Raw genomic sequence first — 25,958 nt, forward strand, 5'->3', positions numbered from 1 at the left:
CCAGTGCTGCACTGCTGTGGGGAAGAAACCCCTCTTGAGACAACCATGCTGTAAGATCTGGACTCCCTCCATCTAAACTGAGGTGTAACTATGTGAATAAATCCTATTTCTTAAAGGTACGACAGCCTCCACCACAACAGACCCTGGTTGAGGGACAAGACCCCTGGAATCCCATGCACGGCTTGGCAGGGATAGGGGTCATCCATCAAAATACTCATTTGCATATGCTTTCTTTGTTTGGAGAACTGCATCCGAAAAATAAAATTAAAAAGTTTCCCTGTTCATATCTCAAAAGACAGCTGTGCTTAAGTTCACATATTGTTTCCAGGCGGGCAGATTAGGTAGGTTTGCATAAAAATGTGAACCAAACCAACTCTCTTTCCCCTGCCCCACATCCCACAAATGCTGTAGGACTCCCTGTTGGTTTTGCTGCAAGAGGCAAGCATGGCAACTCCATTGAACAAAGGCTTGCAAATTAACACAGAAGTCACAGGAGGAAAAGGAAGCAGGTGGGAAAGACGGAAAGATAAGCTTGACAAACATAGCTGCCAAGTTATCCCTTTTTTTAAGGGAAATTCCCTTATGCTGAATAGGCTTACTCGTGAGAAAAGGGAAAACTTGGCAGCTATGTTGACAAAGTGGTGAGGTTATGTTGTCGTTGTTTAGTCATTTAGTCGTGCCCGACTCTTTGTGACCCCATGGACCATAGCACACCAGGCACTCCTGTCTTCCACTGCCTCCCGCAGTTTGGTCAAACTCATGTTTGTAGCTTCGAGAACACTGTCTAACTATCTCATCCTCTGTCGTCCCCTTCTCCTTGTGCCCTCCATCTTTCCCAGCATCAGGGTCTTTTCCAGGGAGTCTTCTCTTCTCATGAGGTGGCCAAAGTATTGGAGCCTCAGCTTCACGATCTGTCCTTCTAGTGAGCACTCAGGGCTGATTTCCTTCAGAATGGATAGGTTTGATCTTCTTGCAGTCCATGGGACTCTCAAGAGTCTCCTCCAGCACCATAATTCAAAAGCATCAATTCTTTGGCTATCAGCCTTCTTTATGGTCCAGTTCTCACTTCCGTACATCACTACTGGGAAAACCATTAAAGCTATGGTGAGGTTATAAGGAGTCGTTTATATCCCCTTATGGCCACTAGTCACATCTTCTGATACTGGAGGTCTTGCTTGCCTTCTGGCTGTGGGCAGAGACTAGAGCATTGAGTGGGTGGGGTGCACTTTTTCATCCCAAGATCCACATGAAAATCTGAGGGGGGGGACACTTGCCAGTGGTCCCCAGGGTGTGGCTAGAGACAAAGTGGGTGAAGCAATGAATGGGACTTCGAAGAGTGGGCTACCTTCCAGCCAGGAACAAGCCAGAGCTTTCTCTCCCCTTTCACACACTTAACTTCTCGCCATCCTCTGCCAGGGCAAGCATTCCAGGAAGGCCAAAGAACTCAAGGATGGACAGAGCATGTCTGGGGAAGGGAGAAGTCTTGACAGAATCCAAAATGATGAGATAAAGACATCTTAAATTTATATCCCACCTTTCTTCCATATGATCTCCAGGTGGTTTCTCATGACTCCCAGACAACTGTGGATCGGGACAGGTCAGTCTCTTCTTTGGCATGTTCTCCCTGGGAGCCAAGGTATATTGACTCCAGTAGCATCAACTTGAATAAGATATTGGGAGGGGGGGCTGCCCTCCCGCCAACCCAGCCAGAAGGTCACTGGAAGTACAGATGGAGAGAGCGAGGCTAGAGCAAGTGAGCACAGCTGCATCACTTTCCTCCCTCGTCTGGCTGCATCACTTTCCTCCCTCGTCTGGTGCTTCTGAGGCACAAGCAGTTGGGGTCTGCGCACAGGAAGTGATGCTTCCTGGGCTGGTTTCAGCACTGAGGGGCTGATCCAGGGGGCTCAGATGATGGCGGGCCCAGCCCACACACCGCCCCTCCTCTTCCTGCCCAGATGTCAGCAGGTGGCGGCAGCCAAGTTCCCTCCTTGGGGGGCTTGCAGGGTTTCAGATCCAGGCCAAGGCCACTTAGGGGGAGGAGAGGAGAGGAGAGGAGGGAGGGCGCCCCAAGAGAGAGGGAGGCAGGCGGGTGATCGGGAGTCTAACCTGCGCTCCCATGCAGCAATGGCAGAGAAAGAGGCTGGGAAGGTTTGGCACGGTCAATTCGGGGCAAAGAGGACTGGGCCCCTTGGAGTTGACTCCTATGACTGACTCCCAGGTGGAATCTAGTCACATATAAAAAAAGTTGTGATTTTTTTATAAAAAAAAAAAGTTTTGAGAAATATATTGAATTTGGAATAGCTCACCATCGCCATCTAGTGTCACATTTGTGTAATGCACTTTACAAACACATTTAAGACGTTATATTTGCAGCTGTATTGCTGAGTCTCAAGTGGCCCCTGCTGCTCTGGTCACTTGCAGAGGGCAGAGTGTGCCTCCCTTTGGTTTATGTTACTTTCCCTTTTATTTTGTCTGTTTCAGAACAGAGTGCCTGCGAAAGCTTGTTGTTTGCAGGTGACGATCCTGTAGGCCCGAAGTCCCTCAGTACATGGGGGGGAAATGAACTTGGAGCAGCCAGGAGAGAGGATAGACTTGCTGGAATAGTGCCACAGGTATATAAAAAGCATCAATGTGCTCAAGTCATCTGACCTGAATTTCCTCCTTCCGTCAATCTGTTTATTCAGTCTTCTAATCTTCCCATTCAACACTTACTTCCCTGATGCTAGCAGGCAAAACCGGAACTAATCTGTCTAGATCAGCGAGTCCGAAAAATCAGGAAATCAATATTGAACAGCCCAGTCTGGCAGCACAAGTTGAGTGTACTGTTTGCTTGAATAGGAAAGGGGTGCTTAAGGTTAAAAGTGGAGTCTTCTCACGGAAGGGTGAAGGTGGCAAGAAACCAACACAGGCAATTGGGAAAATTTGTCAATTTCAGTTTCTCTTAGTTTCTCATTTTTTTTAATTTAATTCTCCACATTTCCACATTAGTTTGCAAATTCCCTTTTTAAAGTCCATATGAAATACTCCTAATATACATTTTATGTATATTTCCAAGCACAATTCAAAGTGTTGGTACTGACCTTTAAAGCCCTAAACGGCCTCGGTCCTATATACCATCATTCAGCCCGGACACTGAAATCCAGCACCGAGGGGCTTCTGGAGGTTCCCTCACTGCGAGAAGTGAGGTTACAGGGAACCAGGCAGAGGGCCTTCTCAGTGGTGGCATCCGCCCTGTGGAACGCCCTCTCAGCAGATGTCAAGGCAATAAGCAACTATTTTACTTTTAGAAGACAACTGAAGGTGGCCCCGTTTAGGGAAGTTTTTAATGTTTGATGCTGTACTGTTTTTAATATTCGGTTGGAAGCCGCCCACAGTGGCTGGGGAAACCCAGCCAGATGGGCAGGGTATAAAAAATAAAATATTATTATTATTATTATGTATGGTATGCAACTTAGCTTATTATACACATTTTGCAGCAATTTCCCTTAATGTGATTTTTAATGTTATATTCACTGTTATATGCATTTTAATGGATACTTTGCTCTGTGCATGTTTGTGCACAATACTTGGCTGAAGAACTGCATCATAAAATTCAGAGAAGTGTGATTTTTTAAAAAAGGTATCTGTGTTTTGGTTCACAAACTCTTATGGAAAATGCAAATTTGGTAGATGCACCTTTGAATGCAAACTGAAACAAATTCCTTCCCCTTCACTGGTTATGTTGTTATTTAGTCGTTTAGTCATGTTCGACTCTTTGTGACCCCACTCGTTATAGATAGGGCCAATTTTGAGATTTTGCTCAAAACAGGGCCTATAAGACCTGAACAACTTTTCTGGGACCCTACTGCACATATATAAGAGGAGGGGACACCTGGCTTACTAGCAGTTCATGTGAAAAGGACCTAGGGGTCTTGGTGGACCACAAGCTTCACATGAGTCAACAGTGTGATGCAGCAGCAAATAAAGCTAATGCTATTCTAGGCTGCATCAACAGAAGTACCTGTATAGTGTCCAGCTCAAGGGAAGTAATAATACCACTCTATTCTGCCTTAGTCAGGCCTCACTTGGAATACTGTGTCCAGTTCTGGGCACCACAGTTTAAGAAGGATGTTGACAAGCTGGAACATGTGCAGAGGAGGGCAACCAAGGTGATCAAGGGTCTGGAAACTAAGCCTTATGAGGAACACTTGAAGGAGCTGGGTATGTTTAGCCTGGAAAAGAGGAGACTGAGAGGAGATATGATAGCCATCTTCGAATATCAAATATCTCAAAGACTGTCACATGGAAAAGGGAACAAGCTTGTTTTCTCCTTCTCTGGAGGGTAGGACTTGAACCAATGGCTTCAAGATACAAGAACCTGTTTGGCAGTGGAACCATTTCCCTTGGAAGATTGTGGACTCTCCTTCCTTGGAGGTTTTTAAGCAGAGGTTGGATGGCCGTCTGCCAAGGATGCTTTAGTTGGGATTCCTGCATTGCAGAGAGTTGGACTAGATGGCCCTTGGGACCCCTTCCAACTCTCTAATTCTATGATTCTGTGAAATGGACCTATTCATCCTTCCCAGTTCCTGATATGTAGCGGTGCATATGGTGCAAGCACGTCTATAAAGTACACCTACAATTTGAAGGATGTGGTTTTCAAATTGCAAATACGGCAAAATGCAACATAAATAAAAGAAGAAAGGGAAATACCATTAAAGATCATACAGCATCAAGCAGAGTGTGCCACAATTGCTACAACAGGCAGGTCTGTCAAGGCACTCTGCAATTTTCAAGTGGTCCGTGGAGAAACCACAAGTCTACACTGACTGGTGCGACGGCACTTTTTTCCCTGGCACTGTTGGGCCTGCCCTCACTTAAATATAGTGCACCCACCTCACAGAACACCAATTCCATGAATTCCCACAAAGTACCCCAAATAACCCACAGGGTGGCACTGTGGGTTAAACCACTGAGCCTAGGGCTTGCCGATCAGAAGGTCGGTGGTTTGAATCCCCGCGATGGGGTGAGCTCCCGTTGCTTGGTCCCAGCTCCTGCCAACCTAGCAGTTCGAAAGCACATCAAAGTGCCAGTAGGTAAACAGGTACCACTCTGGCGGGAAGGTAAACGGCATTTCCGTGCACTGCTCTGGTTCAGGCCTTAGTCTGGGGACCTCTGCTCTAACAGGACTTCACACTAAGCTCAGAGACTCCTTTCTCTAGCTTATGATATATTCCTCAGAGTGGATGTTTCTACCCAGAACCAACCCTCTCTATCTCCCAACCTGTTCTCCCAACCTACAAAATGCTTTGATGGTGTTTCCTGCTTGGCAGGGGGTTGGACTGGATGGCCCTTGTGGTCTGTTCCAACTCTACGATTCTATGATTCTATGAAAACTATCTCTCAGAATCCTCTCCTTTTCAACTCCCCCCTCCTGGAACCCCAGTCAATCATAAGCCATCGTTCGTTAACCATTTGCTGGCAGGGGAAAAGAAAAAGAAAACACTTGGTGAACCAACCTGCTCAGCAAAAACAAACTTTCCCATCACAACTGGTAGCAGCTCTGTAGGGTTTTTGACAGGAACCTTCATCAGCCCAACCTGGTGGTGTCATGTACTGGACTCTCTGCATGCAAAACCTCGTATGACTCGGGCAAGGAGACATCATGGCGTTTGGGAGAGAAAGGCACATCTATCACCCTGCAAGAATTAGGGAAATGTTGGTTAATATTAGCATAAAGGTTTTGAGGCTCAGCTGAGATAAGGTCCACTGATTTTCATGGTGTTCAATTGGATTTGCATTAAGGGCTAACCAAAGAACAAGCTGGGGACTGAAGTCCAGGTGTCAGGTGAGACAGGAGGGCGAAAGCTTCACTATGACTAAGAATGTGTCAACACATCCAATGACATGATCAAACAAGCTTCATTTTTCTTTCTTTTGAAAAGAAAGCAGGCAAATTTGCTTTTCTGGCAAACAGATCCAGATGATAGAAACGACTAGACAGGATCCTCAAATGTAAAGATCTAGGCTGATGATAAATAAAGATAAAACTCTTTGCATTACCAAACCTGCCAGCTGTTTTGCAAATTTGCATGGGTTTTTTGGTTTTGCTGTTTAGGGAAGTTTTTAATCTGTGATATTTGATGTATTTTAATGTTTGTTGGAAGCCGCCCAGAGTGGCAGGGGAAGCCCAGCCAGATGGGCGGGGTATAAATAATAAATTATTATTATTATTATTATTATTATTATTATTATTATTATTATTATTATTATTGGTTTTGGGGTTTGTTTGTTTGTTTGTTTATAGTAAATTTAGGGTCATTTGCATTTGGATGTTGACTCCATTGCAGTGCTACAGTGGCGGCAGGGTATACGGAAGCAGAAGAACAGAGGTCCATGACTTTTTTCCGAGCAGGAGTGATGATGTCATCTGCTTTTGATCCAGTATTTGGGAGATGTTCTGACACATTGAAATGTACTCGGAGTCGAGAGTGAATTTCATGCTCTTTATTCAGCTCATAGTCATCAAGGAGAAGAGGAGAAGAAGAATGGCTCTTTTCCCAAAACCATCTGCTTATATACATTATTTACACAATGGGACTTGCGTGATTGGCTACTTCAGGGCTACACCTGTGGGCCAATTATATTGTGGATTGACTTCTGCCTGCAGCCTGATTGGCTGCTCCTACAGACCAATCAGGTAGCAGATTCGCTTCTGCCAGCCGCCTGATTGGCTGCTCCAGCAGGCCAATCAGGTTGCGGATTCACTTCCACCTGGAGTTGGATTGGGTAGCTCCCGCTGATTCTGAATCCTATTGTTCTAGGATTCAGCTCAGTACATAACACCCCTCCCCTCTAAGTTCCAGTCCTGCCCGGGAAGTTGCATTCGTAGTCCCCAAGGTCTGCTGGCCGCCTCCGTGTGCGTTGTGGCCTGGGGTGTTCCTTGGTCAGGGGTTCTGGTTCTGGCTCGTGTTCCGAGGCTGCTGGCTGTGCCGGGGCTGTCTGGTCTGGCGCCACTGAACCACTAGGTTGTGGCTCTGGTTCCGGTGTCCTTCCAGCCTCGGGGCGCCCCTCTGTGCCTACTGCTTCTGCTTCCCCTGCCCACCCCTCTCGCTCTACAGGCCTCACTGCCCTGCTGTCCCCTTGGGACCCCTCTGTCCCGCTCTCCTCCCGGGTTCCTCCTGGGAATCGTCGCCGTAGCTGGTCGCAGTGGCGGCGCCAACATTGCCCCCCTTCCGTTAGTACCTCGTACGACACGGGACCGGTCACCTTGGTGACTGTGGCGGGTACCCATGCTGGGCCTGCCCCAAAATTCTTTGCGTACACTGCGTCCTGGGCCACAAATGTCCGGGGGTTCCTGCCTTTCCCCACCACTACCTCATCCTGAGCTCTGTCGGGGTGAAGTCGGTCCAGTCTAGTTGCAAGGCGCCGGCCCATTAGTAGTTCAGCTGGGCTCCAGCCCGTCGTTGTGCTTGGGGTGCTGTGCTGTGCTAGAAGAAATGCGGCAAGGCGGTATTCCCAGTCCCCTTGTGTCATGCGGCGGAGGCTGTCCTTGGTGGTCCGCACCATGCGCTCCGCTTGGCCATTGGTGGCAGGGTGGAATGGTGCTGAGCGGATGTGGCGGATGGCGTTCTGCGCTGTGAAGGTCTGGAACTCCTCTGACGTGAATGCGGTTCCATTGTCCGAGACGAGGGTGTCAGGGAGCCCGTGGGTTGCAAAAAGCTTACGTAGTACCCGGATGGCTGCCGCCGTAGAAGTGGATGGTACCAGTGCGACCTCCAGCCATTTGGTGTAGGAATCCACCACTATGAAGAATGTTTTTCCCTGGAAGGGGCCAGCGAAGTCCACGTGCAAGCGTGACCATGGATGTCGGGCGGACTCCCAGGGCTGGACTGGGGCCCTTGGGGGATCCGGGCGGGATTCTTGGCAGGTCTGGCAGTGTTGGACCCAGGCCTCTATCTCTCTGTCAATCCCCGGCCACCACACATAACTCCTGGCAAGGGCCTTCATCCTCACTACCCCTGGGTGTGTCTCGTGTAGGGCTGTAAGGACCCTTTTGCGGAGGGGCTGGGGAACAACAACCCTGCTTCCCCATAACAGGCACCCCTTGTGGGCCGACAGTTCATGTTTGCGGTTTGTGTAGCCGGCGAATTCTGGCCCGGGGCTGCTGCTGGGCCATCCTCGCCACACCCAGTCCAGGACCCGGGAGATGACCCTATCTTTTGTGGAATGGTGCGCAACTTCTTGTGCCTGAATGGGTCGGTCGGGAAGCAGCTCCAGGGTCATAACCTCTTGTGCAGGCGCTGGGTCGGGGCCTGTTTCTGGTAGTGGTAGCCTGCTGAGGGCGTCTGCGTGGCCCATCGCCTTCCCAGGGCGGTGGATTAGTGCATACTGGTAGCCGGCAAGGAAAATTGACCACCTGAGGACACGTGGAGACAACACTTGGGGGGTCTGCTTCTCGGGGGCAAACAGGCCAAGCAACGGCTTGTGGTCAGTCACTATGGTAAAGGGCCGCCCGTACAAGAAATCATGGAATTTTTTTACGCCCTTCACGATTGCCAGACCCTCCTTGTCAATCTGTGAGTAGTTTCGTTCGGCTGCAGCAAGCGTCTGGGAGAAGTATGCCACCGGCACCTCTCTTCCATCCGGGAGTTGGTGTCCCAGGACAGCGCCGATGCCATAGGGAGAGGCGTCGCATGCCAGCACCACTGGCAGCCTCTCGTCGAAGTGTGCCAAGACCGAGTTCGAGACGAGCAAGTCCTTGACTGCCTGGAATGCGGCCCTTTGTCGCTGGCCCCACACCCAAGGGGCCCTTTTATCTAGGAGTCTGTGTAGGGGCTCCGCTACCGCTGCCTTATGGGGAAGGAAGGCATGGTAAAAGTTCAATAGTCCCAAGAATGACTGAAGTTCGGGCTTGCTCTTGGGCGCTGGGGCCTCACAAATGGCCCGTACCTTGTCACCGGTTGGATGGACCCCTTCTGCGTCCACCTTAAATCCCAGAAAGTCCACCTGCGGCACTCCCAGTAAACACTTTTCCCGCTTCACCTTGAGGCCCGCCGTCTGGAAACGGTGCAGGACGGAGCGGAGGCGGTCCTCAAATTCCTCTGGTGTGGGCCCGGCGATCAGTACATCATCGAAGAAAGGGGTGACGCCAGGAATCCCTTTAAGGAGAGAGTCCATTAAATTCTGGAATATGCCTGGTGCCACGCTAACGCCAAATTGCAGCCGCTTTACTCTGAATGCCCCTCTGTGCGTCACAATCGTCTGAGCCTCTGCTGTGGCTTCGTCCACAGGCAACTGTTGATACGCTTGGGCCAAGTCCAGTTTGCCAAAGATTTTTGACCCAGCCAGGGTGGCGAGGACATGGCTGACCACTGGCACTGGGTATGCATGGGCCGTGAGAGCCTTGTTTATGGTGCATTTGTAGTCTGCACAGATGCGGACCGAACCGTTAGGCTTGACGGGTGTGACAATTGGAGTTTCCCAGGGGGCGTTGGGCACCGGCTCCAGCACTCCTTGCTCCACGAGCCGGTCCAATTCCTCGTCTATGCGGGGTTTCAGGGCGAACGGGACCCGGCGGGCCTTGTGCCTGATGGGTCGTACAGCGGGGTCTAGCTGTAGGGCAATGGGGGGTCCTGTATATCGTCCCAATGCCCCATCGAAAACCCCTGGAAACTCTTTGCATATGGCGTCCACGTCCACTTGTAAGCTAGTGCGGTTCACCCCGGTAACGGCTAGCCCCAGAGGTCCAAACCATGCCAGTCCCAGTAAGCTAACGTAGGGGCCCTTAACTACCAGCAAGTCCAATTGTTGCTTTCGCCCTCGATATTGCACCCTGAAGGTCCCCACCCCCATTGTAGGGACCTTATGTTTCTGGAAGTCCCGGAGGGTGAATGGGGCCGGCCTTAGTTTGGGACCCCCATTAGGGCACAGTTCCCTTAATGTTCGGGCCGAGATTATGGATAGAGTTGAACCCGTGTCCAGCTCCATGCGGCATGGGGCTCCCTCTATCTGTACCTCTATATAAATTTTCTCTGTGCTGGGATGGGGCAACTGGAATACCTGGTAGTCCGTGATCTCCGTCGAGTTGCCTTGGTGCATGGTGCCGTGTGACCTGGGGCTCCTGGGTCGGTCATCTGATGCTTGTCGACGGGTGAGTCGAGCCCGACACACCCGGGCGATGTGTCCCAATTTTCTGCACTGCCTGCACTCTGCGTTGCGGAAACGACAGGTCCTCCTCTCGTGGTTCTCCCCGCAGCTTGCACAGTTCCCTCCTTCTCGTCGAGGCTGCTGTGGTGTGTGTGCTGCTTGAGTGCGCCGCTGTACTCGGTGTACTTCCTCCCTGTCAGATTCGGATTCGTCGGTGAGGTCTTCGTGGTAGACCCTCGGTTGGGATGGTGGGGCCGGTCGTGCCTCTTGCGTTGATCTCTCGGCGGCTTCGGTTGCCAGGGCTTCCTCCAGAGCAATCTGGAACGTGAGGTCTTTTTTGGCGTAGAGGCGTCGTTGCAACATCTCGTCCCTCAGGCCACCGACGAGGCGGTCACGAATCATGTTCTCCAACTCTGAGAAGTTGCATAGCCGGGCGGCTTGGCGGAGGGAGGTCACAAACCCAGTTATGGTTTCCCCCGGGGCTTGCCGCTTTGCGTAGAAGGCATTTCGGCAAGCTACCACCGAGGGCTGTGGTGAGAAGTGCTCCTTCAGCCGTTCCATTATTGTTTTGTAAGAGACGGTAGCGACATCTCTAGGTGCAAGGAGAGCCCGGGCGATTTCAAACGTCTCCTCTCCACAGACGCTGAAGAATGTCGCCCTCTTCCTGGCATCGTTGGTGACTTCTTTCGCTTGCAGGAGGAAGTTGAAACGGGCGGCGTACCCTTCCCAGTCTCCTGATGCTGGTTTGAATGGCGAGAAGCTGCTGTCGGTTGCCATTCTGGGTTCCTTGGGTCCTGGAGCTGAAGCCTGGATGCACAGTGCGATGCAGCGGTGCAGCAGGTGGCGGTGCTGCGGTGCAGTGCGTGGTGGCGGTCAGCTCAGCAGGATCCCACCTTCGTCGCCAGTGAAATGTACTCGGAGTCGAGAGTGAATTTCATGCTCTTTATTCAGCTCATAGTCATCAAGGAGAAGAGGAGAAGAAGAATGGCTCTTTTCCCAAAACCATCTGCTTATATACATTATTTACACAATGGGACTTGCGTGATTGGCTACTTCAGGGCTACACCTGTGGGCCAATTATATTGTGGATTGACTTCTGCCTGCAGCCTGATTGGCTGCTCCTACAGGCCAATCAGGTAGCAGATTCGCTTCTGCCAGCCGCCTGATTGGCTGCTCCAGCAGGCCAATCAGGTTGCGGATTCACTTCCACCTGGAGTTGGATTGGGTAGCTCCCGCTGATTCTGAATCCTATTGTTCTAGGATTCAGCTCAGTACATAACACACATGAATGAGGTGATGTGGCTTTCAGGTTTCCCCAATACGCTTCCAAGTGTCCCTATTTTCCAGGGACAGTCCCGGAATTACAGAAGCCATCCTGGTTTCTGAGTTCATCCCAGAATGTCTCATTTTTTCCTTTTTCCTCCCCTCCACGTCTTGGAGAACAATTAAAAGTGGTATGTGGAGGTGCAAAAGCGGACTCCTGTTCCTACTGAAAATAAAATACTTACCTGCACTGAATGAAGGAAATAGTGAAACTGGCGCAGAAAGCCCTTCCGATCATTTTGAAGGAAAACGTCACCAATCCACTTTAAATTCTTTAATTGCAATGCTTCAGCAGCCAGCAATCTTTTAGGAAACATGAGGAGTGTTGATTCCTTTATTGTAAATGGAGCCTTACACTGTCTACTCGGAAGGAAGCCCAACTGTATTCAATGGAGTTTACTGCCAGGTAACTGCATAAAGACTAGGCAGCCTGCTTACACAGAAATTCTAAGCATTTTTTCTCAGAATTAAATCCCACTGAGTTCAATAGGATTTACTCTCTAGTTTGTTCCTGATCATGCTCCCAGTTTCCATTATTATGATTATGATTAATATTAATATTATTATTACAGTTACAAATGAGTTACAAATGCTTCGGGTTACATTTTTTCAGGTTGCAGACTGCGGGAAACCCGGAAGTATCAAAAAGGGTTACTTCTGGGTTTTGCCGCTTGTGCTCGCGCATGCGCAGAAACGCCAAATCGTGTCACGCACGTGTGCAGACGCGGAGCTACAGGTTACAAACGCTGCAGGTTGCGGACGTGCCTCCGTCACGGAGTACGTCCGCAACCTGACGTATGTTAATGTATTATTAATGTTCCGCCTTTTTCCCTGACAGTGACTCAAGACAGCTTACAGCTAAAAAAAAAATTAATTTCATTTATCTGTCAAAGGTGTTGAGCATTATCCATTTCCTTGCATGTTCTTGGGACCCTCATACCTACGGGACCGCCTCTCCTGGTATGCCCCGCGGAGGACCTTAAGGTCCACAAACAACAATATTCTGGAGATCCCGAGCCATAAAATGGCTAGATTGGCCTCTACGAGAGCCAGGGCCTTTTCAGTACTGGCCCCAACTTGGTGGAACACTCTTTCCCAGGAGACCAGGGCCCTGCGGGATTTGTCATCTTTCCACAGGGCCTGCAAGACAGAGCTGTTCCGCCTCGCCTTTGGGTTAGACTCAGCCTGACCCCTGTGTTTTCCTCCCTCATGGCTTGGATTTATGGACTACTTGAAATGAGGCTGCATTTTAAATTTTAATACTGTATTTTAATCTGTATTTTAATTAATTGTTTTTATGTTTTATTGTAATTCTGTTGGTGTGAGCCGCCCTGAGCCCAGTTTTTGACTGGGGAGGGCGGGGTATAAATAAAAATTTATTATTATTATTATTATTATTATTATTATTATTATTATTAATTACAACAATCCTGCGAGGTAGGGGAGGCGGAAAGCTTGTCATTCGCTCAAGGTGACATGTATATGACATGTATGTGTGCGGCAAGATCAAACTCAGGAGAAGCTTCCTGATGTGGAATAGGATATCCCTATCTTCATTGGAGAAATGTTGGAGAGTATGGTTTCACTATGGTATAGGTTTAAAAAAAGGTCAAGGTCAAGGACCCCTGGACAGTTAAGTCCAGACAAAGGCGACTATGGGGTTGTGGCGCTCATCTCACTTTCAGGCGTTTGTCCACAGACAGCTTTCCGGTTCATGTGGCCAGCATGACTAAACTGCTTCTGGCACAATGGAACACCGTGACAGAAATCAGAGCGCATGGAAACACCGTTTACCTTCCCTCCGTAGCTGAACATATTTATCTACTTACACTTTAATGTGCTTTTGAACTGCTAGGTTGGCAGGAGCTGGAATGGAGCAGTGGGAGCTTACCCCATTGTGGGGATTCGAACCGCCAACCTTCTGATCAGTTGGCGGTCCCAAGAGGCTCAGTGGTTTAGACCACAGCGCCACCCGCTAAACCTGTGGTTTAGGGCAGATTAGTGTGGAGGAAGTCAGAGAATTGGGGAAACACATTGAAATAGCCTGTATGTTAAGCCTCCAGACTTAACTGGGGTGGGATGTAAGTCTGTGTGGCATCCCTGTTCCAAACACTACCTCACACCCATCATTATTCCGCCCATCAAAAGTAAACCGGATGCTCCAAATGCTCTGCATCATTTTGCCATTCTGAGCAGCATCTAGAACATTCTTGGTGCTAGGTTTGTTTGCATATGCGCACAATTGTGGACATACACCCTCCCCCTGCTCCGACTCCACCCAAGAGGCTATTGTGCCTTTTGTGGTGTTGGCCTGTTTCTCACCAAAAAAAAAAGTTGTGCAAAGAAATTCAGTGGGATTAAACTGTTGAAACGGCCTGCTATTTGATTAAGGTCCCCTTTCCTTATGAGAACTGTTTGTTCTCTTTTTGTCAAGCTAGGTGTGGAAGGCTGGGTCAAGATAAATACCAGGTGTAGATCCACTCCACACATCCTTTCTTGGCTGGAAGAGGCATAGAAGGCACCTGGAAAACGCTTAAGACACTGCAGTTCCAGGGCAAAGGAGCAGCCAGGATGGAAACTATATCTGTTTTCCTTCTGCTGGCAGTGGGTAAGTGGGAGACTCAGAAGCCAGCTCTTTGCTTTGGGCTGTTTTCTCGGTTAATGGAAGATCAAGCCTCATCTTAACTTATTGTAAAAGTATGTTCAATTTTGAGTTGACTTGACCTGGTAGCAGTCTACTACAGCTACCTTCACAATGTGTGGAGGAATTTTTAAAAGTTTGATGTTTCATTCAACATTTGTGCCATGCTTTTCAGTTAAAAATAGACAAGGTGACTTATAATTATCCATTCATTTTTAGAAGAACAATTTTACAAAAAGGAAATGCAATAATTGTGGAAGTGGGTGGGGAGGGGGATATTGTATAAAATCAGGAGTACAGAAACCAAGTTGTGAGGGACTTTTTCAGCCCGGTGGGCCAATTCCTTAACTGCCCTACTCCTGGTGGGCCACTTTGACAGGTGGAATGCATGGCAGACACCTAAGGTCACCCAAATGTCCAGTGAGACATTTTTTCCTTTGCAGTGTGGTGGAGTGGAGCAGTTGATCCCAGTGGGGCTTGACCAATTAGAAGCTGGCACTAAGTTCAAGCCATGCTTTTGGCAGGGATCATCTCCACTCCAGAGCTCTGGTCAGAAGCTCCCGAGTGTGGAGCCAATCCCAGTTGGCCTTGCAATTGCCGCCAGACTTAAAAGCACTTGAATACAAGCCCTGCTTTTCATGGAACTATTGGGAACACATTTCAAGTCTCCTGGTTGTTCTTTCCTATCTGCATCTTTACTTGCCCCACCCGCAGGGGGCCAAGGTGTCTAATAATAATAATAATAATAATAATAATAATAATAATAATAATAATAATAATAATTTATTTATACCCCGCCCATCTGGCTGGGTTTCCCCAGCCACTCTGGGCGGCTTCCAACAGAAAAATAAAACACAGTAATCTATTAAACATTAAAAGCCTCCCTAAACAGGGCTGCCTTCAGATGTCTTCTAAAAGTCTAGTAGTTGTTTTTCTCTTTGACATCTGGTGGGAGGGCGTTCCACAGGGTGGGCACCACTACCGAGAAGGCCCTCTGCCTAATTCCCTGCAACTTGGCTTCTCGCAACGAGGGAACCGCCAGAAGGCCCTCGGTGCTGGACCTCAGTGTCCGGGCAAAACTATGGAAGTGGAGACGCTCCTTCAGGTATACTGGACCGAGGCCATTTAGCCTCCTTAAAATCTCTGGGCATGGGGCTGGGCCTTCTCAATGTCTGTCAGCCTTCCTGACTGCTGACTTTCTCCATGAGCCCAGAGCACCAGTGCCGGATGGAAAGCCATGTTGTGCTCATCAACAGGATTGAGCCAAGATGCTGGAATTCGGCACTCTGGCGTGACCCTGCTGACGAGCCCATCTAGTTATGTGACTCAGATCAAATCAGTTCCTAAGGGTAGGTCTTCTTTAAACCCTGTGAAGGATGGGACTCTTATCATTTCATTTTATAGAATCATAGAATTAACTCATTGGAAGGGACTGCGAGGGTCACCAGCTCCCTGCAACGCAGGAATCTTTTTGCCCAATGTGGGGCTCAAATTTACAATCCTGAGATTAACAGTCTCATGCTGTATAGGCTGAGCTATCACTTCCAATGCAACATCCCCCAAAAGGTTTAACCACAAAAACATCATCAATAATATATACACACTATTTCAAAACTGTGGTAAGAATTTACAGGTACATTCTTACCACAAAATTAAGACAGGGTAGAAATAACCACTGAAAAAGCTCACTGGGAAAGGAAGGGTCAAAAAGACAATCAACAACAGCATCTGTCTGATGGGAATTCCAATAGGTAGATAAACTACACTAAAGACCAATTCCTAACAATTATGGGATGGGCTTCCGGGTGAGATAATACTTCCAAGGGCCCTCTCCTGCAAAGTACAGTGACTAGTTTGGGTATATAAAGGGTGAGACAATGTTTTAGGTATCTGAGTCATATGTCCCACAGTTGTGAAGCTACCACTGAGAATGTACTCTTGCCAGCCATGGTAGCTTGGGCTTGACTGATTTTTTACAGGGTAGGTCGGCAGTTCGAATCCCCACAACGGGGTGAGCTCCCCTTGCTCGGTCCCAGCTCCTGCCAACCTAGCAGTTCGAAAGCACATCAAAGTGCAAGTACAGTAGATAAATAGGTACCACTACAGCGGGAAGGTAAACGGCGTTTCTGTGTGCTGCTCTGGTTCACCAGAAGCAGCTTTGTCATGCTGGCCACATGACCTGGAAGCTGTACGCCGGCTCCCTCGGCCAATAACGTGAGATGAGCGCCGCAACCCCAGAGTCAGTCAGGGGTCCCTTTACCTTTATCTTTATACATGTGGCTGGGAGGCTGTGTTGCCTCTTGGCAAGCCTTGGATGAGATAGCATATTCAGTAGTGGGGGCATCAATCTTATTGCTACTGTTTACCAGCAGAGAGAGGAAGAGGAGGAACAGGGGGGCAGAAAGTTCAGGTAGGTGGAAACACCAGCAGAAGCAATAGCATTGGCTCTCTCTCTCTCTCTTTCTTTCTCTCTCTCTCTCTCTCTCTCTCTCTCTCTCTCTCTCTCTGCTGCTGCATCACCCTGTTGACTCATGTTAAGCTTGCGGTCAACTAAGACCCCCCCCCCGATCAAATCTCCGTTTGAAACTCAATGGCATCAGGCACACACCTGTGTGTGCCTGTAAACATGAAACAGATCTGATGGTTTCTCTCTTGCTGCTCTTTAGGATCAACCTTGACCTCTCCAGCCGATGCCTCCAAGGGTAAGATCTACTTGACTCGTGAGCCTGAATTTGGGCTGAGGACTTGCCTTGAACAAATGAATGGCAGTGCACTTACAAAACATGCAGCATTACTCCACCAAACATTGCAAGAATGTATGATGGAGGATTCCAGGCACCTTAACACCTCCACCTCCACTGATTCCACCCCCAATTCCCATGTTCAGTGAGAAGGTCTCAAGAAGAGTTTTGCAGGCTTCCTGATCCTGGGGGAGATCCTAAGCGTTTTCTTATAAAGGACACATTCAGGCTGTAAACTTGCTGTACGTTAAAGCACATGGTTTCCCCCAAAGAATCCTGGGAATGGCAGTTCACCCCCTTGCAGAGCTAGTTCCCAGCACCCTTAACAAACCATAGTTCCCAGGATCCTTTGGGAGACGTTTGTGCACTTTATGCAGCCTCAGACCCAGATAGAGGGAGGAGAGGCTGGCCAAACACATAGCCCCCCCTCCTTCCCAAGGGGCCTTCTGTAAAATGAGCTGCTGGCTTGGGCTCTAACAAGATGCTCCCTTCTCCTCTAGAATCATTGATGTACCCTTATGGGACTGCACAGGGTGACACAAAGAACCCCAAGTCAGATGATGGGACATCTACAAAGATCATCACTGCAGTGCCCTTCAGCTTCTATGGCAAGAAGTACCGCGCACTCTACGTACGTAATGCCTGGCCAAAGCCCCAGTTGACATGTTTCTTGACCAGAAGGGCAGGTGGCGCAGAACTCTGCCCACCTGTCATTGAGATCTAGCAGGCTGCTTTGTACTGGCCCATCTTCAGTCTTGCTATCTAATCTAGTTGTCCATCTATGCATCCATCCATTGCTGGTTCCAGGTTTCAAGGAACCTTGGGCAAGGACTCAATGCCCCTCTTCCCCAGCAAATCTACCTCCTCACCATAGCTGTTGCCACCTACTGATTCTCCTCATTTCTGAGGTCAGCATTGTCCCCTGCTGGATGTGGACTTTGCAAATGTTCAATCACACCAACCAGGGGTGCCAACTTGAATAAAATGGGGGGGGAGGGGAGGTAAGCTCCATCCTGCATGATCAATCACATAATGAGATGCACACACACACACCATTTGAATGGCAATGTCCATCAACTTTGGGGGTGCCCAAGCCCCACAAATATTTTAATGGGGGGCCGAAGGGGCCTCGGCTTCTAGGAGTTGACTCCTATGACGCCAACCCTATATCTCTCGGTCTACCTACCTGCTGTCATTCACACCTGCATCTCTCTCCTTTCTTCAGGTCAACAACAATGGGGTGGTCTCCTTTGGTGTGAATGTGTCACAGTACACACCCGACCCTTTCCCGCTGGATTTAGAGTCGCCCTTTGTCGCCCCCTATTGGGGGGATGTTGACAATACTAGAGGCGGGGATGTTCTATGGAGACAGACTCAGGACTCTGCAGTACTTAGCCGCTGCACCGCAGACATCAACCAGTACTTCCCAGAGATCTCTTTCACGGCTGTCTGGGCCTTGGTTGCTACCTGGGACCGTGTCGCCTACTTTGGAAGTGCTTCAAAAAAGGTAGGCCTCTCACGGACCTAGGGTAGCCAGCTGCAGGAGATGATAGGGCTCTGGGTGTGCAGAAAAGAGACTTTCAGCAGATGAAACTTACAAGCAACACTTGCCAAAAATGCTTCTACTCTCCCTGACCACTCACCATTGTCCCACCACCATTCCTGAGCTCTCTCTGGCCCTTTTCGCCTTGGGGGCTCCCCATCTGGTGCCTCCCACCAGGGCCGGCCCTACGGCCAGGCTGGGTGGCGCAAGGGGCCAGGGTGCTGGGCCGCCCGCCGTGCTGGGAAACGGGGTGGGGGGGCGCCGGAGGGATCCTTCGCACCACGGTGCCAGGGCGCCAGATATACTTAAGACGGCCCTGCCTCCCACCATTCCTCTGCATCCAGCCAGTCCACAATCCACAGCCACACAAAAGTCAGAGGTTTGTAACATTCAGTCCCTGGGTCTGAGTTTCTCCCTTGCCCTAACCCTTAATAAAGGTAAAGGGACCCCGACCATTAGGTCCAGTCGTGACTGACTCTGGGGTTGTGGTGCTCATATTGCATTATTGGCCAAGGGAGCCGGCGTACAGCTTCCAGGTCATGTGGCCAGCATGACAAAGCCGCTTCTGGCGAACCAGAGCAGTGCACGGAAACACCGTTTACCTTCCCGCTGGAGCGGTACCTATTTATCTACTTGCACTTTGATGTGCTTTCGAACTGCTAGGTTGGCAGGAGTTGGGACCGAGCAATGGGAGCTCACCCCGTCGCAGGGATTCGAACCGCCAACCTTCCAATCGGCAAGCCCTAGGGTCTGTGGTTTAACCCACAGCACCACCTGCGTCCCTTAATATGCAGTGTGAAAACGTGGTAACAAGAGGAACGGATGGGGAACCTGTTGTTGGACTCCAGCCACCATCATCCACAGCCAGTGTGGTCAATGGGGCGGCAACATCCGGAAAACCGCAGATTCCTCTGTCCCTAATCTAGATGATTTCCCTATCACTTGCAATGAAGAAGACTCCCTCCTCCTACTTTGTGTGCCCTAGAGACAGAGCTGCATCTCTTTGTGCTGTTCGTAGCTCCAGTCCTATGTCTCTTTCCTTTTTGCTGCAGACCAACACTTTCCAGGCTGTCTTGACCACCAATAACGAAGTATGTTTCATCATTTTGAATTATGCTGACATCCAGTGGACAACCGGGATAGCAAGTGGTGGGAATCCCAGGACAGGCCTTGGGGGAACCCCTGCACAGGTACTTGATCTGAATAGGAATGCTGAGGGAATCTGACCTTTGCAGATTCCGATACGAAACAGACCTGGTCTCTGACCTCCCAGACCAACATGTGGGTTGGAACATCCTTTGGGCTTCATGCTTCTCCAGAGCTGTTGGCCAAGTGTCAAAATATGTGTTTTAAATTGAGATTTTTTTTAAAAAAAGAAACCAAAATATTTGTTTTGTGAGAAATGGTGTTCAGGATACACATTATGGGCTGTATCCAATGTTCTCTGTCTGCACAAGCAGGTGGGCAAGTTTTCATTCTGTGCAATGGAGGACTCTGCAACACAAGGGAGAACTCCAGTGCAAATAGTTGCATTAGTCGTTGCTCAACAAAATTAGCAGCAACCTGCTTCTGGGTTCTCTTGTGCAACAACTTCCCGCTGCTGCAAAATATTTTGCCAGTGGGACAAGTATGCAGCCAAGTGACTTTGACTTGGATACAACCCTTAAGTATGAATGGGGGGCAGTTTTTTTAATGGGCAGGTTAAGAGCTCGTCCGCATTGCTGCTTCTCCCATGCCTAGGAAGCATGGGTCTGAGCTGTTTTCTGCTTATCCCACATTTTCTAGGCATGCGTCCAAGTAGTTGTGCCTTTGTCCCAAAGCTCCCCCGCCCCCAGAAGACCCTTTCTTTAGCACTAAATCAGAACGAACAGCAATCCCTGGAAAACCTACCCTTTGTTCCAAATTCAGCAGTGGAGTAAATGGAGGTGTGGCTAAGCCCTTTTCGTGTAACTTTAGAATCATAGACTTGTAGAGTTGGAAGGGACCCCAAGGGTCATCCAGTCCAACCCCCTGCAAAGGATGCTTCACCATGATATCCAGATATGCTTTGTATGCATCTGAGCCAATTCTGCTCCTAAGCAAGCCTGGCTTTGTAAGCGATCAGATGGGAGAAACCCCCTGGGGATGATGAGTGTAAGCTACCTTGCTGAAATCAGAAAGAGCAGGCTATCCATGTACAGAGTTAAACTGCTGCATGAACAGTCCAACAGTCCAAAATTTCCACCCAGAGTGATTTCATGAATGCTGAAAATGTACTGTCAGGTACAATGCCTAACCAAAGCAGCTGATGGGAGTAACTTGCCATCAACAGCAGCTGGAGGGCACCAGGTTGAGGAAGGCTGTCTTAAAATACTATCTGAATGTCAACCCATTAACTCACTAATTGGAAAGAAATTGGAGATGTTAATGCATTTTTGTTCCAGTTATATCAGCAGTTATGGCAAAGACTGGCCCAGCACTAATTGCTGATATCGGGGTGGGGGGTTGTCCTGGATTTGCATTGTGATGGGGGTTTTTTTGGCAAGGGAGGGGTCTCTACTGCCAGGGCTTTACTTTTCCTGTACTACGTCCAATAACCATTTTGCACCCCAAATGCTGTGGCAATGAACTTGGATTCCACAACCCAAATTTAATTACGCAGATAGAGGGAAATTGCATACTCCTCTTATCCATGAATTTATTCTGAAGGTTTTGCTTTTTCATTTATTCCGCTTCTGCAACTTGAGGGAGGAACAAGGAACTATACAGGGCATGGCATTTCTGACCTCTGGCCGCTGGAAATCTGATTCCTTGATGCTTCTAGCTTTTGAAATGTGCAAAGCTTTGCTTGAACAATTTCAGGAAGCAGGCATCCAACAACAAGGGAAGTTGAGGGTTTGCTTGTGGTGTTTCTATGCTTTCTAAATGAAAGCTGAAATTCTCAGTAGGCTAACCAAATTCTGCAGCTAGTTCCATATTCCTGTGGCTATAACGTGCGTTAGGGCTATTTCACAGCAACCACACAATCACATCTGACTATTTCTAAATCAGCTTTCAGTTGCCAGTGCAAAAACAAACAAACCTTAAAACCCACTCTTGAAGATTCTGCTGCAGTTCTCCTGCCATCACACAGATATTTGCCCTGGTCCGGAGCCTGGGTGGTTATTATTTACAGATAAAATTCCTGCCCTTCTTCCAAGCTGACATACCAGATTCTCTATCCCTGTTTGAGGCAATGATGGTCACCAACTTTGATGGCTTTCAAAGAGTGTCTAATCCTCACTCTTTTGAGGACCCCTCAGTAATTGTTTTTAAAAAATCAGGGGGTGAGGGAGGCCAATCATGTCTCCAGTGGCTGGTTCCTTCTCCTCCTCCTTTTTAAAAATAAATTTTATTTTTCAATTTTTGAAATTTGTAACAATCATACAAATTAAATTAGTTTTCCAAGAAAAAACACATAGTTTGACTTCCCTCCCTACTCCTGTGGTTTCTTATGCTTTAATTTTTATTACTGCACCTCCCAATTAATTCTATTTATTAGTTACTCCCTGTGTTTTCCTTAACAAATATATCTAACAGCTTGTTTTAGATTAATCCTGCTAATAAACTTAGTTAGCTAATAAATTTCTCCAGATAGTCCACGAATCTTCCCCATTCTTTATAAAAAGTTGTTTCTCTTTGATTTCCTATTCCTCCAGTAAATTTTGCCCTTTCAGCACAATCTATTAATTTGATCTGCCACTCTCTATCTATCTATCTATCTATCTATCTATATACTGTTTTACAATTTAAAATAATCATTCTACATCCTTAAGATATCAATGACTTCCCTTCTTCTGTTTCCATGATTCATTTTGCATATCATAAATCCCTGTATATTTTACAAAAACTATACCATTCAGTATTCCATTATTACATCCATCAAAACTTGTTTACACTGTTGAATTTATCTTAATGCTGCCAGAATTTTCAGCTGCACACAATTATTTCCCGTATATTCAATAAACATTTTCCAATCTTCTTTAAACATATGTTCTTCTTGTTCTCTTATTCTAGATGTTAAGTCTGCAAGCTGCACATATCCTGTCAACTTGAGTTGCCATTCTTCTTTGGTTGGGACTTCGCTCGTTTTCCATTTAGGGGCTAACAAAACACGGGCCTCAGTAGTGGCGTACATAAATAACCTTTTTTGGCACCTGGTGATTTCAGTCTGAATTATCCCCAACAGAAAGTAGTCTGGCTTTTTTTTGGGGGGGGGAGTACTTTTAAACATTTTTTCAATTCATTATGGGTCATTTCCCAGTAATTTTTCCCCCTTTTTCAAGTACACCAGATCTGTCACTCCTCTTTGGTTGGGACTTTTCGCCTCCTCCTTCTCCTGCGACAGAGGGGAATGAGGGGGGAAACAGCCCCCAAGCCAGTGGCAGCTGCAGGAAGAGGAGGCAGCTGAGCACCAGAGAGGAGGATCCACTGGCCAATGAGGTCGCACTGCCGCCACATTCGGCTCTACCTCCTAGCTCCTCCCAACGTCCTGACATCACATGCATGCGTCATCGCCCCCTCCAAATCTCCTTCACAAGTTGGCCTCTGGTGGAGGACAAAGCCACCAGCAACTCTCCTAAGCCTGATGGCTATTTTCCAGCTCCCCCTCATGGGCCGTATGCTTCCGAAGACCAGTTTGTGGGAACTGCAGGTGCTGTGTGGAGTGCTGTGTGGTTAGGACCTGCTTGCTGGCTTCCCATAGACATCTGGTTGGCCAGTGTGATAGCAGGATGCTGGATTTGATGGCTGAATTTATATTCTTACGCATACGGGTAGTACGTCTGAGCCGTGAGGCGGGTAAAAGGCAGTGGCAGGGGGTGAACCCAACAATATTTTTTTTTAATAAAATAAAAATATTTGGTTTTTCAACTTAAAATTTTACAAAAATATATCAAACATCAATCATAAAAGCAAGATTCCAAGGAATCTCCTGGACTGCCATCCTCCCCTTTGTGGGTCCTATTATTAATCATTTCCTCCCTCATCTCTTATGATAATCCAAATCTTTTACCTCTCCGTTATGTCCGGAATTCAGCCTTAAACTACAAGTGATATTCCAATCCTACTAATGACTTTAACTGTTTACAATGGTCTTTAAGATAAGTTATACACTTTCCCAATTTTTTATTGAAATTTTCGTCTTCCTAATTTCTGACTCTTCCAGTCATTTTAGCCATTTCAGCGTAGTCCATTAACTTCATCTACCATTCTTCTCTGGTAGGAACTTTATCTTCTTTCCATCTCTGGGCCTGTAACAGCCACACAGCCATGGCCGCATACATAAATAGCCTTTTCTGCTCCTTTGGGATCTCAGCACCTAGAATTCCTAAAAGGAAGGCTTTTTAAACAAAGGTTATTTTAAATATTTTTTCCAACTCATTATACATCATTTCCCAAAATCCTTTTACTACCTTACAATTCCACAACACATGATAAAGGTGCCGTCTTTTTCCTTACATTTCCAGAAAACATTTGAGCATGTTTTATACATTTTTGCTAATTTACCAGGAGTTAAAGTCAGCCAAACATTTCCACACATACATGAATATGCAGAAAGGGAACGAGAGAGGAGAATGTTTCCTATGCTGTGGAGCTGGACAGTACATTGCTTTTCTCCTTTCTCCACTCCCTAGGCTGGATTTGACAGTGGAGACAAGAAAAACTTTTACAACATCCCAGCATCACGCACCCCTAGTATCCTCAATATCACACAGACCACCAATGTACAGTTCACAGGGCGATGGGTGTTCCAAGTGGATGAGATTGTGATCGGAGACACAACGGAGAAGAGCAAATGCTTGGAGTAAGTGCCAGAGGACCCCTGTCCTTTGAGAGGGGTGTTTTTGTGTGGATTATTTTAATAATACTTATATTACATCAGGGCCGGATTTAGGTTTGATAAGACCCTAAGCTACTGAAGGTAATGGGACCCTTTATACGTCCAGCTGTCCTTTGTCAACAACAAATTGTCACTGTTTTTTGTGTGTTGAATATATGGTAATTTATGGACCTAGGTAAAGGGGCCCCTGACCATCAGGTCCATTCGTGTCCGACTCTGGGGTTGCAGCGCTCATCTCTCTCTATAGGCCAAGGGAGCCAGCATTTGTCCGCAGACAGCTTCTGGGTCATGTGGCCAGCATGACAAAGCTGCTTCTGGCAAACCAGAGCAGCGCACGGAAACGCCGTTTACCTTCCCGCCAGAACGGTCCCTATTTATCTACTTGCACTTTGATGTGCTTTCGAACTGCTAGGTGGGCAGGAGCTGGGACCGAGCAACGGGAGCTCACCCCATTGCAGGGATTCGAACCGCCGACATTCTGATCAGCAAGCCCTAGACTCTGTGGTTTAACCCACTGCGCCACCTGGGTCCCAGAAAACATTTGAGCATGGACCTAATAGGTATCTAAAGCCATTTGCACATAACAAAAACTACAGTACTAATAATTATAAATAGCAGAATGCAGGCACCCTATATATAGAAATGAGCAAACCAGCGATATTTTAGGGAGCAGACTAGCAGGCGGGCCCCATTACTTACATCATAGGAGCCTACACAACACAAAACACTGTTGCTGTATGTAGGTTTTATTTTATTTGTTTTTTCTCTCTTATATTTTGGAAATGTACATCCAGTTTGGTTTTTTCCTTTAAATTTTTTGGGGGTTCCCAAGAGAGTGGGGCCCTAAGCTATAGCTTATTTAGCTTATATGTGAATCTGGCACTGTATTACTTTTTTTTAAAAATCCTCACACACATGCACTGTTCTTTATGGACAAGGATACAGAAAGCTGCCTCTATTGGGTCAGGTGACATGCTCATTCTAGGCTGGTGTTTTCATCTTCCAAGCTGTCACAATGTTCCCTTAATAATGTGTGGGCGGGGATGTGGCAGAGGCTGTTAAGAAAAAATTAGCAAGTTGCTAAAACGGGCAGGAGTAGGGATATGCTTTTCAGTACCAATGTTTCTGTCTCTTTTCGCTAGATGAGACCACCTGCAACCCAAGAGAGCCCCCTCCTCATCCACCGGTGTCAAGACAGGATTTTCTCAAACCTTTGCAAAGATCCCTCTGCTGCCCCCTATAGGCTTGGAGCCATGGCTAATTATGGCATACAAATAAAATGGCTGTGCTCTCGTTGCTACTCTCCTTTGTCTGTTCCCTGAGTGACTGGAGCTGAACGTGCTTTATGAAGTCAAGAAATGCAGGAATGCATGTGTGTGTACATGAATGCATGTGTGCCTTTGATGAACAGAGGGTGCTGAGGCTTAATCTTACATGAAAGTCATGCCTTCTGAACCTTGATCCCCCATTCACTGTCACAGTGGAAAGCAAAGACGCTTCTGGTGGTGCCCCAATGCCTCAAGCAGCATAAATCCAGACCCTGGCACTTTCCTCTCGATGCTGCTGTGCAGCTTTTCCCTGTGATGGGGAAGCTGCACCTGTTGAGCTTCTGCCTGTCATGCAGAGCAGACAACGCCAGTCGGGGTGTGAAAGACCCAGTTCCTTCCAGGTTATGAACTCTGGCTTCGAAAACTGGTTCCAGGTGCTGAGTCAGCCCCACCAGAA

General features: G+C 47.9%; 1 protein-coding gene across 2 annotated transcripts; it reads left to right on the forward strand.

Annotated features, from left to right (window-relative positions):
• Positions 1-13,790: 13,790 nt before the first annotated feature.
• On the forward strand, positions 13,791-25,587 carry LOC118086128 (sushi, nidogen and EGF-like domain-containing protein 1). 2 transcript variants are annotated; one of them, XM_035117409.3, is made up of 7 exons: positions 13,791-14,056; positions 16,756-16,791; positions 17,331-17,461; positions 18,056-18,337; positions 19,426-19,563; positions 24,028-24,197; positions 25,376-25,587. In XM_035117409.3, the coding sequence occupies exons 1-7, from the start codon at positions 14,020-14,022 to the stop codon at positions 25,377-25,379; spliced, it is 798 nt and encodes a 265-aa protein (XP_034973300.3). In that variant the 5' UTR covers positions 13,791-14,019; the 3' UTR covers positions 25,380-25,587. The 2 variants fall into 2 exon arrangements, with proteins under 2 accessions (XP_034973300.3, XP_088527288.1); XM_088671162.1 differs by lacking the exon at positions 25,376-25,587 and having other exon boundaries at positions 24,028-24,201.
• The last annotated feature ends 371 nt before the right edge of the window (positions 25,588-25,958 follow it).

This window comes from Zootoca vivipara, chromosome 6, assembly GCF_965207765.1.
Source record: "Zootoca vivipara chromosome 6, rZooViv2.hap1.1, whole genome shotgun sequence".
Classification (NCBI taxonomy): Eukaryota; Metazoa; Chordata; class Lepidosauria; order Squamata; family Lacertidae; genus Zootoca; species Zootoca vivipara.